This window comes from Engystomops pustulosus, chromosome 4 (genome assembly GCF_040894005.1).
Source record: "Engystomops pustulosus chromosome 4, aEngPut4.maternal, whole genome shotgun sequence".
Taxonomy (NCBI): Eukaryota; Metazoa; Chordata; class Amphibia; order Anura; family Leptodactylidae; genus Engystomops; species Engystomops pustulosus.
This window is the reverse complement of record NC_092414.1, coordinates 175,625,817-175,648,993: the sequence shown is the minus strand read 5'-3', so window position 1 is coordinate 175,648,993 and position 23,177 is coordinate 175,625,817. Positions and strand designations below refer to the sequence as shown.

Here is a 23,177-nt window from a genome sequence, read left to right as displayed (position 1 = left end):
AACGGAGCATTTGTGATATTTTCAGCTCACTTGCCCAAAAACCTATACATACATATGGCTAAAACCGTGCACCTCAGGCAGTAATGTGTCCCATACACATTAGATGAAAAGCTTCAGAAAAGCTCTTGGAGAGCAGTAAATGTATATAAATAACTAAGCAATCCCCATATGACGCTATAGAACTACTCACTTCCCCAGGTAGAGTTCAGTAAGGCTCCTCAGCTGGCATACTGAATGTGGAAAAGCATCTAGTTGATTGTCATTGAGATATAAAACTTCTAAAGATTCTTTAAGACATAAAGGGAACTCCACAGAGAAACCTAGGATACAAGAACATAACATGAGCAGCTGTCTTATATGTAAAGTCTGTTATGATCCTTTGTGACACTATGGGGAGATTTATCAGAAGTTTCTGAGTGTATAACTGTTCTAGTTCTACTCAGATCTCAGTTTTCATTTTTCCACAACATTTTATAAAAATAAAGATGAAATCTGATTGGTTTCTATGGGTGAGTTGAACAGTTTTATCTCAGATCTTCTGATAAATCTCCTTCTATGTACCTGAATCAGTCCCAGTTCGAGTTCTATATTTGGTAGAGAAAAACGGGACCCGTCTGGTTCTCGTCCCTTCCTCATTTCTGCAAAGCAAGCAAGTAAAGTCTCATTAATAAATTATAAATATAAGTGGCTATAAAAAGTAGATTTCAACAAAGCCATGCACCTACATGACGTAAAACCCACAAACAACCCAAAATTGATTTCTTTGTAGAAAATTGTTTTTATATGTAGGATACGATGTAAGAAGGTGAGACCAACCTCCCAAGCTGATTCCTGGATAAGTCCAGACACTTGAGATGCTTACAGGTCCAGGAATCTGGAGGCGGCAGTGCACTTATCTGGTTTGCAGACAGTTTCAAACACTGTAAAGTCTAGGGGGAAACAATAGGCAAACATTGCATATTTTTATAGTATATGTATACTTATTTCTATAGTATATGTGGCAAACTCTGTACAACGCTGCGTCATCTGTGTGCGCTATATAAATAAAGAATTATTATTATATAGATCCTTTATTTTTTTCCAAAGATTGACAAGATTCTATTGGTATCGCCAAAGTACATTCTTAGATCACCCCCTTGTGGTGATGTCTGGGTACTACACCTAGGTTATATTTATATTTATTTTTTTTACAATTTCTTTGAATGAAAGCTATAATGTTTATGTCTAAAGAAGATATACAAATAACCTAAAAGTTAAGTTATTAGGTCAGGAACAAGTAACATTCTTTGCACTGCCTCTACAGCACTTGATAGGTGATAAACTACCATTTCTGGAATACCCCTTTAACATATATCAAGACTGATACAATAAGCAGTAAAGGATGAGACCAAGCAAACACGTTAAAAGGAGCCTGTGAAAAATGAAACCTTGAATTTTGGAAGTTGCTTCCCTTTGATCAGAACTAATTTTAATAAATGTCATAAATTCAGAAAATTATGCAACATATATTTTGTACATGGAATCCTGTAAACTACACAATGTATATTACAGTGAGTTTTTCAATGTTTTGAACATTTGAACACATCCTTACAGAAAGTTACCTCTACTTGGAAGAGGTCCTGGGGCACATCTCTCAGGGCATTGTCTGAAAAGTCTACTTCTAGCAAGTGATTCCGCCAAAATATAGTCATATTATCTGGAATGATTTCAATCCAATTTCTAGATGCTTTACAGTATTTCTGAGAGAAAGAGAGAGGGGTTGGACTTTTTATACAGTATATAATACAAATATCATTTCCACTCAGAAAGGAAACAGGACTAAATCCCAACATTATTAATGTAATTTGTAATAAAAATTATATAAAATAATAACTTTATCATTCCATGTTGTTTAGTCACACTTACAAGTGGGCAGGCCCAGGGCTCCAGGAAGATTTTGAGCTTATTACCAGAAATATTCAAACTCCTCAAAGACTTAAGGCAGTGTATGATAGAGGACGGGAGCTCCGAGAGCCGGTTATCAGACACATCTAGATCCTCCAATTTTCGCAGGCCAATCCAGTTGATTCCTACAAATGTAAGAGTTTTAAAGTTAATTAACATATTTTCTAACATCTATTTTCTTATATTCACTAACGTGAATATTGGTGGAATGTTGCTTCATAAATGAAGATGTTCCATGTGGACCCTTCTAACCCCAAATGAATTGAACTGCTGGTTGTTCATTGCTCTATTCACTTAATCTGCACAATCAACAATGTTTTGCAATTAATTGCCCCTTACTTAGTTATGAATATAGTCATTCATCTGACCTCATAAAATAAATCAGCATCTCATATACAGCACAGACCAAAAGTTTGGACACACCTTCTCAATCAAAAAGTTTTCTGTATTTTCATGACCATAAAAATTGTAGATTCACACTGAATGCATCAAAACTATGAATCAACACATGTTTTGTTATATACTTAACAAAAAAGTGTGAAACCACTGAAAATATGGTTCTTCAAAGTAGCCAGCTTTTACTTTGATTACTGCTTTGCACACTCTTGGTATTCTCTTGATGAGCTTCAAGAGGTAGTCAGCAGAAAAGGTTTTCACATCACAGCATTATAAAGAAACTGGCTCACATGAGGACGGCCCCAGGAAAGGAAGAAAAAGAGTTACCTCTGGTGCGGAGGATAAGTTCATCCAAGTCACCAGCCACAGAAATCACAGGCTAACAGCAGCTCAGATTAGAGACCAGGTCACTGCCGCGCAGAGGTCTAGCAGCAGACACATCTCTACAACAACAACTGTGCAGCATCCTTCATGGTAAAATAGCTTCTAGGAAACCACTGCTAAGGACAGGCAACAAGTACCAGTGGAAATCTGTGCTTTGGTCTGATGAGTCCAAATTGGAGATCTTTGGTTCCAACCACTCTGTCTTTGTGGTACGCAGAAAAGGTGAACGAATGGACACTGCATGCCTGGTTCCCACCGTGAAGTATGGAGGAGGAAGTGCGATGGTGTGGGGGAGGGGGAGGGGGGCTTTGCTGGTGACACTGTTGGAGATTTATTCAACATTGAAGGTATACTGAACCAGCATGGTTACCACAGCATCTTGCAGCGGCTGCTACTCCATACGGTTTTGTTTAGTTGGACCATTATTTATTTTTCAACAGGACAATGACCCCAAACACACCTCCAGGCTGTGTAAGGGCTATTTGACCAAGAAGGAGAATGATGGGGTGCCACACCTGGCCTCCACAGTCACCAGACCTGAACCCAATTGAGATGGTTTAGGGTGAGCTGGACCCCAGAGTGAAGGCAAAATGGCCAACATGTGCTAAGCATCTCTGGGAATTCATTCAAAACTGTTGGAAGACCATTTCAGGTGACTACCTCTTGAGGCTCATCAAGAGAATGCCAAGAGTAATCAAAGCAAAAGGTGGCTACTTTGAAGAACCTAGAATATAAGACATATTTTCAGTTGTTTCACACTTTTTTGTTAAGTATAACAAAAAGTCTGTATATTAAGTCTGCATGTATTAATTCATAGATTTGATGCCTTAAGTGTGAATCTACAATTTTTATAGTCATAAAAATACAGAAAACTCTTTGAATGAGAAGGTGTGTCCAAATTTTTGGTCTGTACTGTAGTTGTATGCGATAAACAGGGGTGAATTGAGTCTACCAGGGGCGCTGGGCCGTATGAATATTAGACCCTACAAGTCTGGAATCACTTCCTACATATAGTACTAGCCTCAGCTTCCTGGAGATTGGAGGATGCGTCCTTTCTACCTGTTTGCGGTTTCAGGACCTTTGGAGGATCTTCAAGGATCCTGAAATGGCTCTTGTGTTCATTTGTATTAAGAGCAGAAACATATATACGAGGGTATCATGGGTAAAGGTCCTTCTTAGCATAAAACTTTCAGGGTGGTTTGGGTTATCATAGGTCCCCTAGAAGGCTTGGGCCCCAGGTTAGCGCCCAAAACGTTTATATAATAATTCACTATTGGCTATAAAGGTATAGTAAGTCTGTACCGTCTTCTCTAAACAGATTCACCAAGTAGTTCTTGGAAGCACGCAGTTTCTGAAGCCGACTCAAGTGAAGGAAGCCAGGAGGCAGACACGTCAGCTTGTTACTAGAGACATCCACTTCAAGCAATCTGAAGAGAAATGGGAATTAAGGATACTGTAAGTCCCAAAACCGATCACAAAATGTGTCCCAGATGCAATGACAAACAGACCTGGTGCAGATGATTTCCTCTGAGCTCTGGACACTGGGTAGATCACATAACTGGTTGTCACTTAGATTCAATTTTTGTAAGTTGAGAAGCCCCCAAGGAATGACTGATGGAAGGGAAGCCAAGCAATTAGAAGAGATATCCAGCTCTTTTATCTGGCAGGAAATATCGATAAACCAATCGAGATCTACCCATGGCAGGCGAAGGTTGGACCACTTCATGCAGACGCACTGCAAGGAGAGAAGGGAACAAGAAAAAGAAATAAACTTCAATATTCTCTTCTGCTAAAAACAGCAGAGGTTTTCCACAAATTTCGCAGCTACTGTCTTCATGTCATTGTGCATATACTATAAGTATTTAGCATTAGGAGACTGGATGTTCTGATCTCTGGTGAAAGTTACATTTGCTAAATTGGCTCAACCACTTTCATATGTTGGTCATTCGTGAAGCAGATACATCCTGGACATGAGGAAACTGAGTCAATTAAGTGAAAGAAGTATCAATTCAGAATAGTGTGGGCATTATTAAACATTCAAAAGTAGTAATAAAATCATTGGTCTTTAAGTATCCACCAGTTCACAAAAAATATATGCGGCAAACCAAGGCTTTTTGAGTGCTACAGTTCCATCCTATTCAACAGTGTAGCACTCAAACACGTAGGTTTGCCACAGGCGGTATATTTTTGTAGACTTGTGGATACTCAAAGACTGATGATGTTGTTACAATTAATACAATTTGTTATACAATTTTTCAATGTGTATCAATTCCTCATGGTTTTCTAGATCTCTGCTTGCTGTCATTCTATAGGAAGCTTTATTGTTTACTTCCTGTCACACAGGTGCAAGGCTCATGTGTCACACAGCTCTGATTACTTTCTGTGATATAACAAGCCTTGCACCTGTGCGACTTCACATGACTAGGGGCCGGTGTTTACCATAGGAAGTAAACAATGAAGTTTCCGTATGATAGCCCCGACGCTGCTTTTTCACAGCGCAATACATCAAGAGGTTGAAGCCTCTTGATGTATCCGGAGGGGCGCTGCGCAACATTTACCTCTACACCAGGCCCTGTGTGGTGTAGAAATAAACGCAGCCGGGGACTTGGCACATGTGAAAAGTCGCCGGCTGCAGCGAGTGCGCAGGCGTGCGGATGGTAACACCCCAAGTCGGCCCAATCCCTGCTGGCATGAAGGTGGCGGATTGGGCTAAATAATCGCAAGTGCTAGCAATAAGCTCCGATGACCCTAATCACACAGTTAAACTAACAAAGAAGATGCTTCAGAACATCTCTGTGACCATTCTTGAGTGGTCCAGCCAGAGCCCGGACCTAAACCCAATTGAGCATCTCCGGAGAGACTTGAAAATGGCTTCCACCAACATTCACCATCAAACCTGAGGGAACTGGAGAGGATCTACAAGGAAGAGGCAAAAGATCTCCAAATCCAGGTGTGAAAACTTGTTTTACCAAGATGACTCATGGCTGTACTAGCTCCAAATGGGCTGAATACTTTTTTTAATACCTTGCTTAATAAATTTATAAAATTATCAAAAAATATCACATTTCTGGGTTTTTTTCTATGAAGATGGGGGGGCAGAGTGTACGTTAATGTGCCAAAAAAAAAAAAAAAACTTTTTTGATCTTACCAATTGGCTGCAATGAAACAAAGAGTGAAAAAGGCGTCTGAATACTTTCCGTACCCACTGTATCCCATACAAGCTGACTAAAACATTATATTCTATATGTATGCATGTCCTCAGAAATATATGTGATACGGGGTTATATTAGTATGTTAGAATTTTTACCGATCATTATGAGTAGTAGTTCTTTAACAATAGAAGAAATTGTGAGAATTGTGGTAATCCCACATGAGGATTTATAATATAATTTATGTCCATTTATAAATTCAGTTTACAATAGGGAGATTGATGCAGCTTATAATGAACACCAGTGTCTCCATGTCTCTGTAACGTCCATTATTTCTACTTAGTCTTGCCCCTCTTTAGCTCGCTGTAACAGACACACATTGCTATGACCCTGAAAGTCTGTCAAAGGGCAAATAATCACTATAGTAATTCTAGGCTGAAGCTTATCATCCAGGAAGTAAACTTACCACAGTACCGGGGCAGGTGTGTTCACACATTCAGGTTTTCATATGCGGTTTTTAAAGCCAAAAGCCGGTGTGGATCATAATGGGTGCTACTACTCCCCTCCAGCTTTGGAAATTGAAAACTGCATCTGAAAAACTGAATGTTTGAACACACCTTGACTTTCCTAACTTTCCAAGTAAAATTTTAATTAACCCTCAGTGAGGTCTTAAAAACAATAACAATTCTGTTTCTTTAACAAAAACACAGAGGCCCGTTCCCCACTTGCGAGTGTGATGCGATGAACTCGCATCACACTCGCAATGCAAGCTGCCGGGAACGCACGGCCCGAACCCTGCACCGCGGGAGTGAACTCAGCATGTCAGTTCACTCCCGCGGTGCAGCGTTCAGGCCGTGCGTTCCCGGCAGCTTGCGTTGCGAGTGTGATGCGAGTTCATCGCATCACACTCGCAAGTGGGGAACGGGCCAGAGAGTGCTCAGACTTTCTTATTTCTCACACAAAGGGCTCATTCAGATGACCGTGGTTGTTCTGTGAATTTACGGACTGTGCAGTGGCCGGATTTCAAGGACAGTGCAGGGAATGGGACGTGTGATCATGATTACAGTATTAGCGCTGGTGTTCTGTGGGTAAGAGGGGACTCCGTGTATTATATATGAGTATGATGTTGGGTCCTAGCCAGGAACAAACCATAACTCATGGACTGACCATGTTTTGCTACTTGCTCTCAGTCAGTTTCTGAGACCATGGGGAATGGTGAAGATTCAAGACCTATTCACACAGCGCAGTGCTGCATTGTATCGGTTGTAGCTGTCGTGAAATCTTTGTGTGGACCCATGACCTAGAGCCATGGAGGCTAACGCTGGGTTCACATCACATTTTTTTGTAAGCATGTAAGTTGGGAAAGCACCCAAAGTATACGGATAGGTTATACATTGACAAATAGTGGCATATGGAAGCATAGTTGTTGCCTCCGTCTGGCTACTATACATCCTGTCCGCCAAAAAAAGCAGGAAGTAAGACGGAGGCTGGGGGATGAAAAGCAAGCTATGTCTTTTCATCCCCCAGCCTCCGCCTGAGCGACATATGCCCTTAGCCGAGGCAATAGAAGGCTATGGGGAGCCTTCATCTCTCCCCACAGCCCCGCCAAGTGCAGGAGTGAGAACCCGTTGATGTCACTGTCCATATTAGGACAGTGACATCACTGGGGGAACCCCCGTTCATCATCAGCAGCCAATCGCAGGCTGCTGCCAATGTAGACTCCTCCCCCAGGGGGGTCCCGGGGTTACATGTCCCACTGTTTTTTCATTTTTAAGAATACAAATGGTGCACAAAGGCAATCATCCGCCCTAGGGAAGTACAGGTACAGTCATGGCAATTTAGGCTATCAGCGTGAAAATATCAGTATGAGAGAATTGCATCAGCCAGTGAGGCAACAGAACAGATGTAGTTGCCCTACAAGAGGCACCCACTCCCCAAGGGAGGAAACACACATTCACCCAAACATTCACACCTCATACAGACGGAGATATTTCTCCTCACCGCCTGAAGCAGTCTGGGCTGTCACCCACATATCCCAGATCAAAGAAAAACCATCTGGAGTACCTCTAGATGTGTAGGTGAGTTTGTACATTGGAAGTTCAGTATTTATCAGCGAGATCCATTTGGCTAACGTGGGAAGCTTAGGAGCCTTCCAATTGAGTAAAATAACCTGCCTGCCATAGAACATTAGCAGTCTGAACAAAACCCTCTCAAATTTAGCCTGAAGAATGTCCCCCACTAGACCGAAAAGACACACCCGAGGGGAGCAGACACCAGGAAGATCCAGATGCTCGTTGATGTAGGAATGAATGTCCACCAATAATCCTGAATGGATAGGCATTCCCGAATCATGTGGAAGAAGGTACCCGTACCATCTCCGCACCTAGAACACACGTCTGAGGGGAGTCTACGCATCTGACAATGGGGTCAAGTATACTCGGTGTAACCACTTTACTTGTATCAATTGGTGTCGCGCACTAATAACTGTTGAGCGCCAGTTGTGTGTAATTTCTTTGAGATGATGGTCCGCTTAATCAGGGATATCTTTTTGCCAAACATGGAAGCTTCTCTCTGCGGGAGAGGGCTGGGAATCCATCAGGTTACTCAAGGCTACTCAAGGACCTTAGTTCTATCAATGGCCTCCATGGGACTCAAGCTTTAGTTCACACATGTTATATTAGATGAAGTTTCAGATTTAATTAGGGTGATGAAGCCAGAAGTAGATCCAGAAACAAGTAAAGGTAAAAGTATTTCTTTTTTTTTATTTTCCTTTGAAACTTTTCCTGGATTTTGTGCAAAAAAAGCCTTAAAAAATGTTCATGTGTGATTCCAGCCTAAACTAGATCCTCTGAAAAAATGTCACCTAAAATAACAGAGTTGCTAACATGTAAATAGGGCCAATAACACAGAAAGCACTGTGGCCTAGATGCCCTGGGGTCTTGGGTTTGATTTTTATCAAGGGCAAAATGTGTATAGTGTTTATAAGTGTTCCCTCATTCTATCCCACCCAAAAAAAACATACTTTTATGCTATGATATTGGCTACGGTATTGGACTTGAGAAATTCCACCAATGATGCAGCTACATTACATGTTTTCTATTAAAAAAAGAAACATGGAATGGGTGACAATAATTGACAATACACATAAGATATCCATCAGATACTTACAGATGGTAAACTATGTTACAAAGGGAAGAATGTGCACCACTACACCCACATTCAAAATAGGAAAAACAATCCCACCAAATACTTACAGGTGTCGTTTGATCCCTGGGCACAGATGGGTCATTAAAGCTTCTCTTCCTTAGAAGTTTCTTCGTCAGCTCTGGGTTGTCCATCAATATGTAAGAACAGAAACCAGCTCCGTTCTCGAGTAAGAACTCTGCAATGTCTTCATGTCCTAGAACGACAATCACAATAGCAAAGTTATTGCAACTGGCAGAGACACTCTTCCTTTTACAGGCGTTCACAATCGAAGGAGGAACAAAGGAATCCGCATATTTCCCACAGAACAGCAGTAACAAGCAACCAGCCAGAGGCCGGCTGTGTGTATGTGTATATCACCTTCCACCGAGGTTAGTAAAAAGGGAAAGTACATGCAAAAATGTCTGCCAGTATCTTTTACACACTTTGGTCAAGGGATCACAGACAAAGTCCATAAAATTTTGTCTAAACTGGTCTCGTAAAATGACATACGTATCACCTATCCACACTGTTCGTTGATTAGGTGAGGAAACAGAGAGAGTGTGTGGCTTATTTACCAAGGGTCGGGGATTGCACTTTTATCGGACTGTTCGCTGTTTTCGGGGTTTGCACGGCTTGGACAGGTATTTAACAAGTGTCTGCGCTGGGATTGTGTCGCACACAATTGTTTTTTTGGCACAGCTGCGCTGGCTTCCATACGACATAAATTAGGGGGCGTGCTGCCGGACGATCCAACTGATTCAGAATGAGCGTAGGATTTAACTTTCAAATTGTGTCGCAAGACAATGCACTTACATGCACATACATGCGGGGAAGCGACACATGCAGGATATCGGGCGCACGATCTTAGTGAATCGTGGCACAGTGCATTCTGGTCAGACAATGCACTTTCTGTGAACTCCGTCGGACAGGTAAATAAATGTGCCCCAGTGTGTTTTACATCCATCTCATGGATCTCATCATCACTCTGATCTGTCTCATCTTTCTTTTTCTATGTGTCAGATCTGTGTAGAATTTTCAGAAGCTAAACAAAAGTGTAGATAAACCCTGTACCTTGATAACCTAAGCAAATTGTCAGCACACAGCATCTCATAGCACAGAGTTGATCATGACGTGTCTGCTAAAAGATTCCCCCGTCCACATTCAGGATTCATAAACTGACCTGTCTAGGGAGCGATAGGACCAAAAACAGAAATAAAACTGACCACAATTGCAATAAGGGGTTAAAAATTATCTTGATTGTATAAACACCACTAGGGGATTAAAATTTGAGAACTTTCTTTCATGGGAAAACCCTTTCAAGGGGGAATTGCTCCTACACAGTGTAACACCCTGTGAAATTACAGCAAGGAAGGGCTCTGGTAACACAACCCAGAGCCCTTCAGGCTCATAAGCATAATTGTGAAAGTGGATTTTATAAGGAAGGATAACAAATATAATCAGATTACCACAGTCATGGTCCCTGGGTCTATGAGTAAGTGTCCCTGGTTTACCAATGCTTCATTTTAATGGTAGATTTCCTTTAAGTTTCCCCCTGCAATAGGCAACACTTTCCTATATATATAAAAAAAAAATGACTGCCCAGCCTATACAAATACGTTCTTGGGGACTGTTGGACATGCTCAGTATGTGCCAAGAACAATCTTTCTGTATTAATCAAAAGTAAACTATTAAGTATTGCAAATATAGCACAAAATATTGTATATACGGTATGCACAAGTTGTAGTAAAACTATCGGCAAGGATTGTTTTTCACTTCCTGATAATGTAAAGGGAATTTTGTGCCTTTATTTAGCTTTTCAAAGGTATGCAGTTTGTCCAGCGTCTCAGAGATCTTAGAGATATAAAGATACAATCCTGTATATTAAGATTCTTTTAAGAAAGAGAACATGGATATATACATTACCCGCCATACAGGTGGCATAAAGAGGCAGCTTGCGGAGAACAGGGAATTCATTATTTCTAGTTGCATAACAATCTGGCTCGGCGTGATACGTGAGGATCAGGAGTTTCACTAGGCCGAGGTGACCCTGTTCACAGCAGGTTACCAGAAGCCAGTTCAAGAGAGGCTTATGGCTGGAGGCATCTGCAAAACAATATATCATAAGTTATCATATCATAACATATAACATATATATCAAGACTCAGTCCCTGTGCAAATGTCCATTCACATCCTCATAGAGTGTAAGCTCTTGTGGTCAGGGCCCTCATTCCTAATGTTTCATCTGATCATGTTATTGCTGATGTTGTCTGTATATGTTCCCTATGATCTGTAAAGCCCTGCAGAATATAATGGCGCTATATAAATAACGCTTTATTATTACATGAATGCCATTCAGTGCAAAGAATCAAAACAATGCAGACAGGGTGACTGAGATTCCAAAAACCCTGTAGGGGAAAGTGTATTTGAGTGTATGTGTTCACTTCTTAAAGGGGTTGTCCACTTTCAGCAAATAATTGATATGTTTGTGTAATAAAAAGTTAAACATTTTTCCAATATTCTATATACCTTCTATATCAATTCCTCACGGTTTTCAAGATCTCTGCTTGCTTCTATGTTTATTTCCAGTGGATAGAAATATGTCCCTGATTATGTGATGGACAGTCAGGTGCATGATCCATTATCATCACAGAGAGTAATCGGAGCCGAGTGATACTAACACCGAGTGCACCAGTGTGTCCATCACATGACCAGGAAAAGATTTATAGCCACCAAAAGTAAACAAAGAAACTTTTTATAGCAGAGATTTTGAAAACCATGAGGAATTATTAGCTTGGTGAGGAATTATTACATAAAGTATATTGGATAAATGTATAACTTTCCCTTACAGAAACCAAATCAATTATTTGCTGAAAGTTCTCAGCCCTTTTAAGCATATTATACACCTCCAATACATTTAAAATGCAGTGATTTAGCAAACACTGATAAAAAAAAAATCCTAAGCAGAGTCGTGCATCTCCACGGAAACAACCACAATTTAGTCTAATTTGGCATATTTGGTTAATTATTCTGATTCACCTTTTCCAAAGGACATCTACCATCAAGTTCAAGTACTGTATATATAAACCAGGGGCATTTACTCATATATTCTGGCACCTTGACTCTTATTATATTTCTAATCCATGTCCTCCTTTCTTCTAAAATCTACTTTTAAAATTATGCAAATGAGCTGGAAGGGAGTTACCAGAGTTACTCAGTGCTCTGTCTTTACAAGCTGTTACACTTTCTAACCCTCCCACCTGCCCTCACAGCACTTCCCCACTCCCTCTGCATGCTTTAATCTCACACAGTACAAGAAGAGAAGTGCTCCTGCACTGTGTATATAGGAATAGTACTTGTTTTGTAGACTCAGATGAATAGGACATTAATAAATCTTCTGTAAAATATATTGGGGCAATAAAAAACAGGTTGCCAAGTTTACATATACAGCCTCTACCGCGATAGGAAGTGTAGACAGTATTTACTGATCGCTGTGGGAATGTCTAATGTTTAATGTGAAACCACCAAACAGAAAGATATTCACCACAAACCGAGCTTTACAAAGGAAATGGTGAAGACGTGAGATTAGATATCCCAGATTACACCAATTCAAAGGTGACAGGGTGACTGTGATTTTACAGAATAGATCAAACGCTGCATATTATATCAAAGTAAACCATGTAGAAACACAAGATAAGAGCTGTGAAGGTGACGTGTACTGGTATATGACATCATACTGTATCTGGTTACACAGACACTTATTCTACACAGTGCTCCAGTCTGGCAGTATAACATAGTCTCATTAATTAGCTTTCTGATACATCCGTGATACATAAATGTTCTGTATGTCAATCTAAAAAGCCAATAATAGTAACAACATTGTGCTATATAAAGCAATCACTTCCTGAACATCTGCGCCTTTTCAGAAGAAGTTTAACAACTTTTTCATTAATTCCCCAAACTATACACTGATCTGTAAATGCAAATGACATGATCTATTGCAGCTGCATGCTGCCATATACAGTGCCTATAAGTAGTATTCATCCCCCTGCAGATTTAGCATGTTTGATAAGAAGCAAATAAGTTAGAGCCTTCAAACAAGAGCAGGATTTATTAACAGATGCATAAATCTTACAAACCAAAAAGTTATGTTGCTTAGTTATATTTTAATAAATTTTAAACATAAAAGTGTGGGTCAATTATTATTCAACCCCCTAGGTTTAATATTTTGTGGAAAAACCCTTGTTTGCAATTACAGCTAATAATCGTCTTTTATAAGACCTGATGAGGCCGACACAGGTCTCTGGAGTTATCTTGGCCCACTCCTCCATGCAGATCTTCTCCAAGTTATCTAGGTTCTTTGGGTGTCTCATGTGGACTTTAATCTTGAGATCCTTTCACAAGTTTTCAATTGGGTTAAGGTCAGGAGACTGACTAGGCCACTGCAACACCTTGGTTTTCTTGGCAGTGTGCTTTGGGTCGTTGTCTTGTTGGAAGATAAATGACGACGCATCTTAAGATCCTTGATGGAGGAGCGGAGGTTCTTGGCCAAAATCTCCATCTTCCCATGGATGCAGATCTTGCCGATCTTGTCTCTAATGGCCTTGGAATGCTCCTTTGTCTTTCCCATGTTGACCATGTATGAGGCTGTTCACAAGTTTGGGGAGGGTCTTAAATAATCAGAAAAGGCTGGAAAAACAGATAATTAATCCAAACATGTGAAGCTCATTGTTCTTTGTGCCTGAACTACTTCTTAATACTTTAGGGGAACCAAACAGAATTCTGGTGGTTTGAGGGGTTGAATAATAATTGACCCACACTTTTATGTTTAAAATTTATTAAAACTGAGCAACATAACTTTTTGGTTTGTAAGATTTATGCATCTGTTAATAAATCCTGCTCTTGTTTGAAGTTTGAAGGCTCTAACTTATTTGCTTCTTATAAAACCTGCTAAATCTGAAGGGGGTTGAATACTACTTGTAGGCACTGTATAAGAAAACTTTGTAAATAATGTATTGTACCTGGCAAGGAATCAAGTAACAATGTTACGGCATCTCCGTGACCATATTGAGCCGCCATAACAACTGGGTTGTCGTCGCTGGGGTCTGTTGGTAAAAGCACTTGAGCCTCATGAAGAAGATACCGTATGGAGGGCACATCCCCATAAGCAGCAGTGATTCGCAGAAGCTGGAGCTGTGCAAAAAAAAAAAAAGACAAAATATCAGCACCATAGTAACTATATAATTTTGCCTCTTTGCACACGAAGCGTAACTTTGCTGGCTAGGTGACCAATTTATATTCTATTTTCTATGCTTTTGTATACGCAGTTCCAGTGCAAACAGAAGTGCCATGTTGCAAAAGGTTGTTCCAGGAATGATTGTTATCCTCTATCCCCAGCCCCCCAATGATCACTAGAATGGGGGTCCCATTCTTACTAAGTGATAGAACGATAGGTCGGGCATTCAATATTACATAATTGCAGAGCAAAGCGCTCATGTACTCAGCATTCCCATTTATTAGAATGTACCCAACTGATGATGAAAATGAGCATGTGTAGTGCCCCTCCATTAAAAACTATGAGAGGAATGAAAATTGCAGAGTACAGCGTTTGGGTACCTCCAGCATTCTCATAGAAAGTATATGGGAGAACAAGTGAAAGCTGTGTGCTGTGCACAGCAATTTCTGACACTACCATAGAATGGTTTGGAGGGGCAGAATGTATGCTCAACCATCAGTGACAAGAGGACTGCCTTCTTGTGATAAGTTGGAAAGCAATATCCCAGTAATGGTGAACTTTTTATAGGTTGAAGAACATCTACCACCAGGATGAAGGAGTGTAAACCAAGCACACTGACATACTGGTGTGTGCCCCCTCTGGCAGGATCTGTTCCTCTTTAAGCTTCATATGCCCGTGTTTTTAGAAAAAAAGGCTTTATAAAAGCATGCAAAATAGCCTGAGGGGCTTCAGGCTCCATTAACACCTATGGAGCATGGAGCACCTCAGTTTAAGTTGCATAATTTTAAAGGCCTTTTTTTGTAAAAACAAAGGAATAAGAAGCTAAAAGAAGAGTGGATCCTACAAGAGAGGGCACACACCAGTATGTCAGTGTGATTGGTTTACAATCCTTCATTCTGGTGGTAGATTTCCTTTAAGTGCTCAAAAAACGCACTTCTAATGGCGTCTTGAGGACACAAATACAGTAGAAAGAAGGAACGGAAATTCAGATTATCATTGTAGTTCCCTCCAAGTTCCCCTTAAACAGGAAAGGCAGAATTGGCGGGCAGGTGCTCCAGTTTTAATCCAGATCTTCCCATCCCTGCTTGCTCCTCCTGGAGTTCCAGGAAGCAGGGAAACTGTTGCTATAATCTGGTGCCCAGAATGATGGCTCTGAGTGCCACCAATACATTTAACTACACATGTGCAATGACACGTGAGGTGTAATACCTTCAACTTCAGCTTCAATTGTGTAATATGCATTTGCTGTGACATTAGGACAAGACAGTGATTTATGGCACCAAAGCTAGTAGCAGGTTCCATATGAATGTGCTAAGAATTTTTCTTCTTTGAATCTTAATAACTTGAAAAATAATCCATACCTTTTCAGCCCGGGGTAGGTTCTCTTCACAAGCGGCTTTTACCAGGGTCTGGGCTTTGTCGCTCTCCCCTTCTGTATAAGCAGCCTGGATCTCAGATATCACTGGAGTCTGGTTCACCACTAGCTCCCCGGGAATGGACTGCTTGTTTCCCATGCCTGTGGAGCCTAAGACAAAAATAGTGTATACAAGCTGTAAGAGAACCTGCCATCAGGAGCCCTTTTTCTAGATTTCCCCATAGAGAATACTGTGCACATTGCCAAAGTGTTTTATAATAAAACTGGATTTTTCCAATAAAAAAAAAAGTTAGATGAAAGTTTACCTTTCTTTTACAACACAGTGTCCCATTGGAGCGGCCAGTGAGAAGCGGTTCCCCCATACCCTCGGGAAACCACACCATTGCACGCCTATTTCAAATAGGAAGGATATTTGTTTTTTTTTAATGTGAAATAGACGCAAGGCAGAGCGGTTTCCCAAGGGTGGGGGAAAACCACTTCTCCCTGGAGAAAGGTAGACTTTCATCTATTTTTTATTTCCTTTATAATCAGAAAAACACAGTTTTATTATAGAAACACTTTGGCAATGTGCACACCATTCTCTATGGGGGAGCCAGAAAAAGGGCTCCTGATCACAGGTTCCCTTTACTATATTACACTGTGGCAGAATTAACCATAGAAATCACAAATAGTAAAACTAACAACACATTACAATCCATCATCAAAATACAAGTCATGATAGATAGATAGATAGATAGATAGATAGATAGATAGATAGATAGATAGATAGATAGGCCTGCTTTGGATAATTTCTGCCATATAGAAAAGTTAATCCACGGAATAGGGCCTATCTTGCTGATCAGTGGGGGTCTCAGTGTTGAGTGAAAACGAGTGGTCCATCGGGTTAATGGAGCAGACGGCCGCGCATGAGATAATCATAGAGATAAATACATGCGCAAGTGGCTGCTCTGTTCAACTGGGATGAAACTGTTAGCCCCTACCTAGCCTATGGATAGGGGCTATCTTGTGACTGGATCTTTAAGCCTAGAACCTAAGGTAAGTGTATTTAGAGATGTATTTTCTGTTTTCACCCAGAACTGTTGAGATGCAGAGACCTCACCACTCTCCTACCTACTACTGCAGACATTGCCAGATCATACTTGACAAAGGTCGTGATGACCGAAACGTCGTATATTACCTCTGATCTGTATAGAATTATATAACTTTTGTTCAATTTCTACGGTGAAGGCTCCACTGTGTGAACTATACGTTGAAAACGCTAAAAAATAAATTAAAGAAAACCAGTTTGGTGTGTGCCATGTTCTCTATGTGGATTCTAGAACTGGAGGTGTCACTGCTGAAATATCAGGAAACCGGAGCTTTTCTATACTTCTCAGCCTTACAATGCAGACGGATTCTGACTATTTGTGCTTGTTAATTATTCAGCAAATTTCAAGTCACAAAGACATGTGAGAAGCCTCCTGAGGTTTATATCCATAGCAGGGCAGTATCTGAGCCTATTCCTCCCGTACCCAAGGACAAATTCATTCTTAACTCTTTTCACACCCGAGCACAGAACATCTACAATGTCTGACAATTTATAGTCATTATCTAAACTTGAAAGTGGAATCATAGTAGCAAAAGATAAATGTTTTTCATCTATATTATTAATATTCGATGTACGGCTCCAACATATGTATTATATGGTGGCATAAACTGTAATAAGTCTGCCCAAGATTTTGTGAATACATTAATCAAGTTCACAGCTGCACCACTTTAGGAAGCTTAGTTTTGGGTGCTCGCCCTTCTCAGTGGTTTGACTCTCCACCTCTTCATACATAAAAGTAAAAAATAGGCTGCACAACAAATATTTAAAAAATTGGGTAATTTATGTACCCACTCTTTTTTATATTGTGGTGTGCAGCCTATTTTTTACTTTCAGGATTTTGTGAAAATATTAAAAAAAAAAATGTGGGGAATTCCTTAATGTGTCTCAGGCTCCAACAATGCAGAGCCGGTGACCACTAGTATTGTGTTATCATTGTGATAATCTGTCACAGTGTAAGGATACATTCACACACACACGTGTGCCCGCATACACCAGCACCTGGGAGAGGAGGAAGGGGTGAGCGCTGCTCGCCACCGCCCCTCTCCATAGCAATACATGGCGCACGGCAAAGATAGGACATCTCCTATCTTTTCCCCTTGTAAGGAACGGTGCCACACGTGTGCCACACCGTACCGCTCCGTACGGCCATTGCCAGCCAATGGGGGACACATATATACGGCAGCCATATATACGTCCCCCAACGGCCGTGTGAATGTAGCCCAAGACTGTGGAGTTCAACCTTTAGACTTGTTTTAGCTGGTCTACACTGTGCACCACATTTTGGCGCACCCTCCTGAATTTTTTGGCACACAGACTAATTTTTATCTGACCAGGGCCATGCCCCCTTTGTTGGACCAGTCGGAAAACAGCCAAAAAAATGGTCTAAAGCCTTCATAAATGTGTTGGAAGGCATTTTAGACTGTTTTCTTGGTGAAAATAAATCATTATTGGGCACAGGAGCAAAAATGTATTCCCTCAAATATTTTAAAAAAGAAAAAGAACACTCACTTTTGCAATCCACCTCCACTCCAATTGCCCCTATCGGTTTTTGCTTAGTTCTCTGTAGTGATGATGTCGCATCCATCCATGTGATTTCTGCAGCCAATCACTAGCCGCAGCAATCTTGTATCACTGTTGATACTGGTGATTGGCTGCAGTGATGTCGTACATGTTCCCCCACCAGGTAATCATTACAGTATAGTCAACCAAACAGAGGCGCTGAACTAACATCTTTAGTATTATTTCTTTTTTTTTGTTATTCTATCATTTCTATTCTAAGCAAATTTTTATTTTAAATCCTGGAACTTTTAATTTTTTTCAAAAAAAAAGTTCAAAAATAAAAAATTTCATTTCGCCATTTCCACTATAATGACTTAAATCACTTGATGTATGTTGGCTCTGTATAAACATGTCCTTAAAAATTCTCACAGCAACAAATATTAATGAGCTGGAAATCAGCCAAAGTCTTAATGTATGTGCATTAGTTGTATAGAGCTGTAATATGGTGCCACATGTTACTCTATGTTAAAGCTACCGTGTAATCAATGGGACAACCTATTAACATTACTATATTGGTGGTACAAGGAGCATGTACATAAGGTCCGAGGATGACCATACACAATAGATGATCCCACAAATTTCAGCCTTCTAATATGTATGGTACCATCCTGCTGGGAGTATTTGGGAGAGGATTTTGGGGTAAGGTCTATATTTTTAGATTCATGGTAATAAAGGGATGACCGGCAGCAGGATATTCTATTCTCTATCGTTGAATACATGCATGCTTGGCTAAGGGTTGTGGTTGGCTAAATGTAACATGTTTGGGCTACATTCACACTGCCGTATGGGGGACGTATATATGGCCTATATACGTCCCCCTTAGATGGCAATAAGCGCACGGCGTATGGCGGGCAGTGGCAGTGCGAATGTAGCCTTAGTTAGATTAAGTCATTCAAGGACCAAAAACGAGCGATGCAGCTCAGTAACAGACTATAATATAGGCGGTTTGGGCCCAAGCTTTCTTAGGGGGCCCATGGTCACCCATGAAATTCTATACCGAGAAGGACCTTCACTCATGAAATCCTAACAATACACATCTACACAAGAGTCATTTCAGGACCTTTGAAGGACCCCCAACGGTCCTGAAGCCGCAGGCAGAAGGCGCACATCCTCCATTCCCCAAGAAGCTTGATTCTAGTACCATATGTAGGAAGTGATTCCATATTTGTAGGGGCAATGATATTCATACAGCCCAGGGCCCATGGCAGTCTTAATCCACCCCTGGATGCAGGATAAAGCTGTTCCCGACCACCTCAATGGATTTCAGTACAAAATGATGCAATAAAACAATATTCCAGAAGATGATATAAATTGTACTCACGCACTACACGAAGCTTCATATACCAGCATCAACCTGCTGCCTCCATCTACACGGAGAACACATTTCCACCACACACACATGGAGGATGATCATTCTGGATAACTCTGCTCACTCCACAGCAACAGCGAAGAAGATATTAATGGAATTACACGGTGTTCAAGCAGAAATCCTCTGCTTCTTACACAACAAGTACATGTGATGGAGACCGTGTAATACAGGTAGGACCCAGGAAGACATCTGCCCTTGTCAGCCGCAGGAATGGATGTAACTTCCTTCTATTCTCACTATGGATGGAAATAACCTTCCTGCAGTGAAAGCATCTATGGATACAAGGACCTTGTGCTGGAGGCTTCGCTCACCTCAGACAGGCGGAGATAACAGAAGGGGGGTGGGGGGCGGCTTCGTCTGAGTCCTTCCTGGCAATTTCCAATTCCCTGTCCCATTAGAGGAGTGTAACATAAGCTTCAGAGAGGTTTCAGCAAGAAATGATAGACGGAGAGGTAGAAAGTGCTGCTGGGGGACTCCTGTTGTGTCAGCATTTGCTTTAAATAATGCATTTTGCCTCAAAAAGGGTCAATCGTCACCAAAATAGAACCTGCAGTTTTATTATATGGGGAGAAGAGCAGCTCTCTGGCACCTGTACTATTCATTTTTATATTAATGTTACAAAGGCTATAAATAAATAAGATTGTCTATAGGATCTACTGACCCCAGCTTGATCTATTGTCTGTTACTCTCTGCAAAATTTCTTAAAGAGAACCCGTCATGCAAAATAACCCCCCTAATCTAAATATATTTTCATAAACTGCCTCTATCCCTTCATTGTCCCTCTACATGCCTGTAAACCAAAGCAATGAGGCCCTGAAGATGTATGCAAATGACCTGTGAAATGTCCAATGAAGTATTAGCATATTCAAGCTGTCCAGCTTATTCATGAGTGGGAGGCACAGCCACACCTCCAGTGCTTGACTGACAGCCTGTATAATGGTGTGAGGCTGTATAATGAGGTGATGGCTGCTCCATGTGCTTGCTGGTGGCCACGCCCCCTGCAGGCTGTGTGTGCATGTGTGTGTGTATAGGAGAGATACAGCAGCTCCAGGCAGCGGCCATGATATAGCAGAACATGTCAGGTACTTGTGTAGCTGATGTCTGTGTCTCTCACATGTTATAGCAGAACATGTCAGGTACTTGTGTAGCCGATGTCTGTGTCTCTGTGTATTAGGAGGATGCAGCATGTCAGCAGATGCAGCACACACACCAGCAATGCTTTACTATACATTACACACAGACATGAGCAGGGGGAGGAGAGGGGAGGGTAACAGGGGTAACATCACTGCCTCTGACCATGTGACCAGCCTCATTTACATAATAAAGAAAAGATTATTTTAGAATGATTAATGTATGAATCGACTAGAAAGAGGCTGAGATGGATCCTTGTGAGCTGCTCCAACAGGTAGTAGTGACAGAAATAGTGACAGAGACCTGATGACAGGTGTCCTTTAAGTCTTTGCATGTTATTACGTTGTACTGACAAAGACAGGAAAACAAGATGGAATAAGAAGACTTCAGCATTTCTACATGTCTCTAATGCTTAGAATACAAGAGCCCAAGTCAGGGCAGCACCGCATTATCACTAGTATATGATGACATTTGATAACACAGTATATAATAGCAAATACCAGCCTTCACAAAGCCAATATATACGCCCAGACCGGCCTCCACAAAGCCAATATACTCCCAGACAAGCCTCCACAAAGCCAATATACGCGCAGACCGGCCTCCACAAAGCCAATATACTACCAGACCGGCCTCCACAAAGCCTATATACTCCCAGACCAGTCTCCACAAAGCCAATATACTCCCAGACAAGCCTCCACAAAGCCAATATACTCCCAGACCAGCCTCCACAAAGCCAATATACTCCCAGACCGGCCTCCACAAAGCCAATATACTCCCAGACCGACCTCCACAAAGCCAATATACTCCCAGACCATGGTCCACAAAGCCAATATACTCCCAGACCAGCCTCCACAAAGCCAATATACTCCCAGACCAGCCTCCACAAAACCAATATGCTCCCAGACCGACCTCCACAAAGCCTATATACTCCCAGACCAGACTCCACAAAGCCAATATACTACCAGACCAGCCTCCACAAAGCCAATATACTCCCAGACCGGCCTCCACAAAGCCAATATACTCCCAGACCGGCCTCCACAAAGCCTATATACTCCCAGACCGGTCTCCACAAAGCCAATATACTCCCAGACAAGCCTCCACAAAGCCAATATACTCCCAGACCAGCCTCCACAAAGCCAATATACTCCCAGACCGGCCTCCACAAAGCCAATATACTCCCAGACCGACCTCCACAAAGCCAATATGCTCCCAGACCGACCTCCACAAAGCCTATATACTCCCAGACCAGACTCCACAAAGCCAATATACTACCAGACCAGCCTCCACAAAGCCAATATACTCCCAGACCGGCTTCCACAAAGCCAATATACTCCCAGACCGGCCTCCACAAAGCCAATATACTCCCAGACAAGCCTCCACAAAGCCAATATACTCCCAGACAAGCCTCCACAAAGCCAATATACTCCCAGGCCGGCCTACATAAAGCCAATGTGCTCCCAAGTCAACCTCCTCGTAGACACCGAGCACCAAGGCCAGCCTCCATAAAGCTAATGAATAAAGAGGCAAGCCTTAAGGAAGCCAGAGAGTATCTATGCCAGTCTTCACAAAGTCACTGGGCCCCAGCCAGTGAAAATAAAGGTCTAATTAACGTCTTAATCTTAAAAATTTATTTTTACTATTTGTTTAATATATATATAATTTTATTTTTTACATTAAAAGGAGGAGATAAATGTGGAAAGGCAACCTACAATGATTATGGTTTCCTTACCGTCAGACTACAATACAGACGGATCAATACCCAGTGTCTAGGAAGCTCCTTCTGCCGGCTGAGGAGTCCATTTACAAACAGTCACCACATGGATAATACAGGCAGCGAACTCCATGGCCAAGAGACTAATACATTTTTTATTACAGCTTATTCTGTATGTGAACATTTCAGTCACCTAGATTTGACATTATTGGCGTTCCTGAGTCTGGGGAGTCTGAGAAAGACATGTGGGAATGGACTGCATAAAGTGAGTGCATATAGAATAAGAACACTCACAATACAGAGATACAGACATCATCCTATGAGATACAATGAGATACAGAGATGATACAATGACCTTTCTATACCTTGGCTACTATAATGACAAAGGGGACATCCCTATTTGTCTAAAGGAAAGACGTTTCTCCATAGCCATAAACTACTTTGTTCTAGAGAGGCCTGGATGTCTATATTAAAAGCAAAAATATCAAATGTTATGGGAACGAGATTCTCGGGATGGATCCTTGACACAGGAATTTAATCTTCCAGTGAGTTTATTCCGAGTCAGGAAGGATTTTTGTCCTTATTACTGACATCAGCCTTATGATTTGTTTGCTTTCCTCTATATCAACATTGCAAGATTTTAGGTGTTTAT

The 23,177-nt window shown here is 41.3% G+C and overlaps 1 protein-coding gene across 2 annotated transcripts in view; it reads right to left on the bottom strand.

Annotated features, from left to right (window-relative positions):
* The window catches only part of LRRK1 (leucine rich repeat kinase 1), a 59,847-nt gene that overhangs the window by 22,962 nt on the left and 13,708 nt on the right, over positions 1-23,177 (bottom strand). Inside the window, exons 1-12 of one of the 2 annotated variants that reach the window (XM_072148617.1) lie at positions 19,636-19,961; positions 15,654-15,817; positions 14,078-14,249; positions 10,983-11,162; positions 9,128-9,273; positions 4,233-4,459; positions 4,027-4,151; positions 1,906-2,069; positions 1,602-1,739; positions 817-929; positions 562-638; positions 191-320 (exon numbers count right to left, since the gene is read on the bottom strand). In XM_072148617.1, coding sequence (XP_072004718.1) covers positions 191-320; positions 562-638; positions 817-929; positions 1,602-1,739; positions 1,906-2,069; positions 4,027-4,151; positions 4,233-4,459; positions 9,128-9,273; positions 10,983-11,162; positions 14,078-14,249; positions 15,654-15,817; positions 19,636-19,654 — 1,655 coding nt within the window. In that variant the 5' untranslated portion in view covers positions 19,655-19,961. Of the gene's footprint in view, positions 1-190; positions 321-561; positions 639-816; positions 930-1,601; positions 1,740-1,905; positions 2,070-4,026; positions 4,152-4,232; positions 4,460-9,127; positions 9,274-10,982; positions 11,163-14,077; positions 14,250-15,653; positions 15,818-19,635; positions 19,962-23,177 lie in introns of those variants that run through there. The other variant, XM_072148616.1, reaches the window with a different exon arrangement.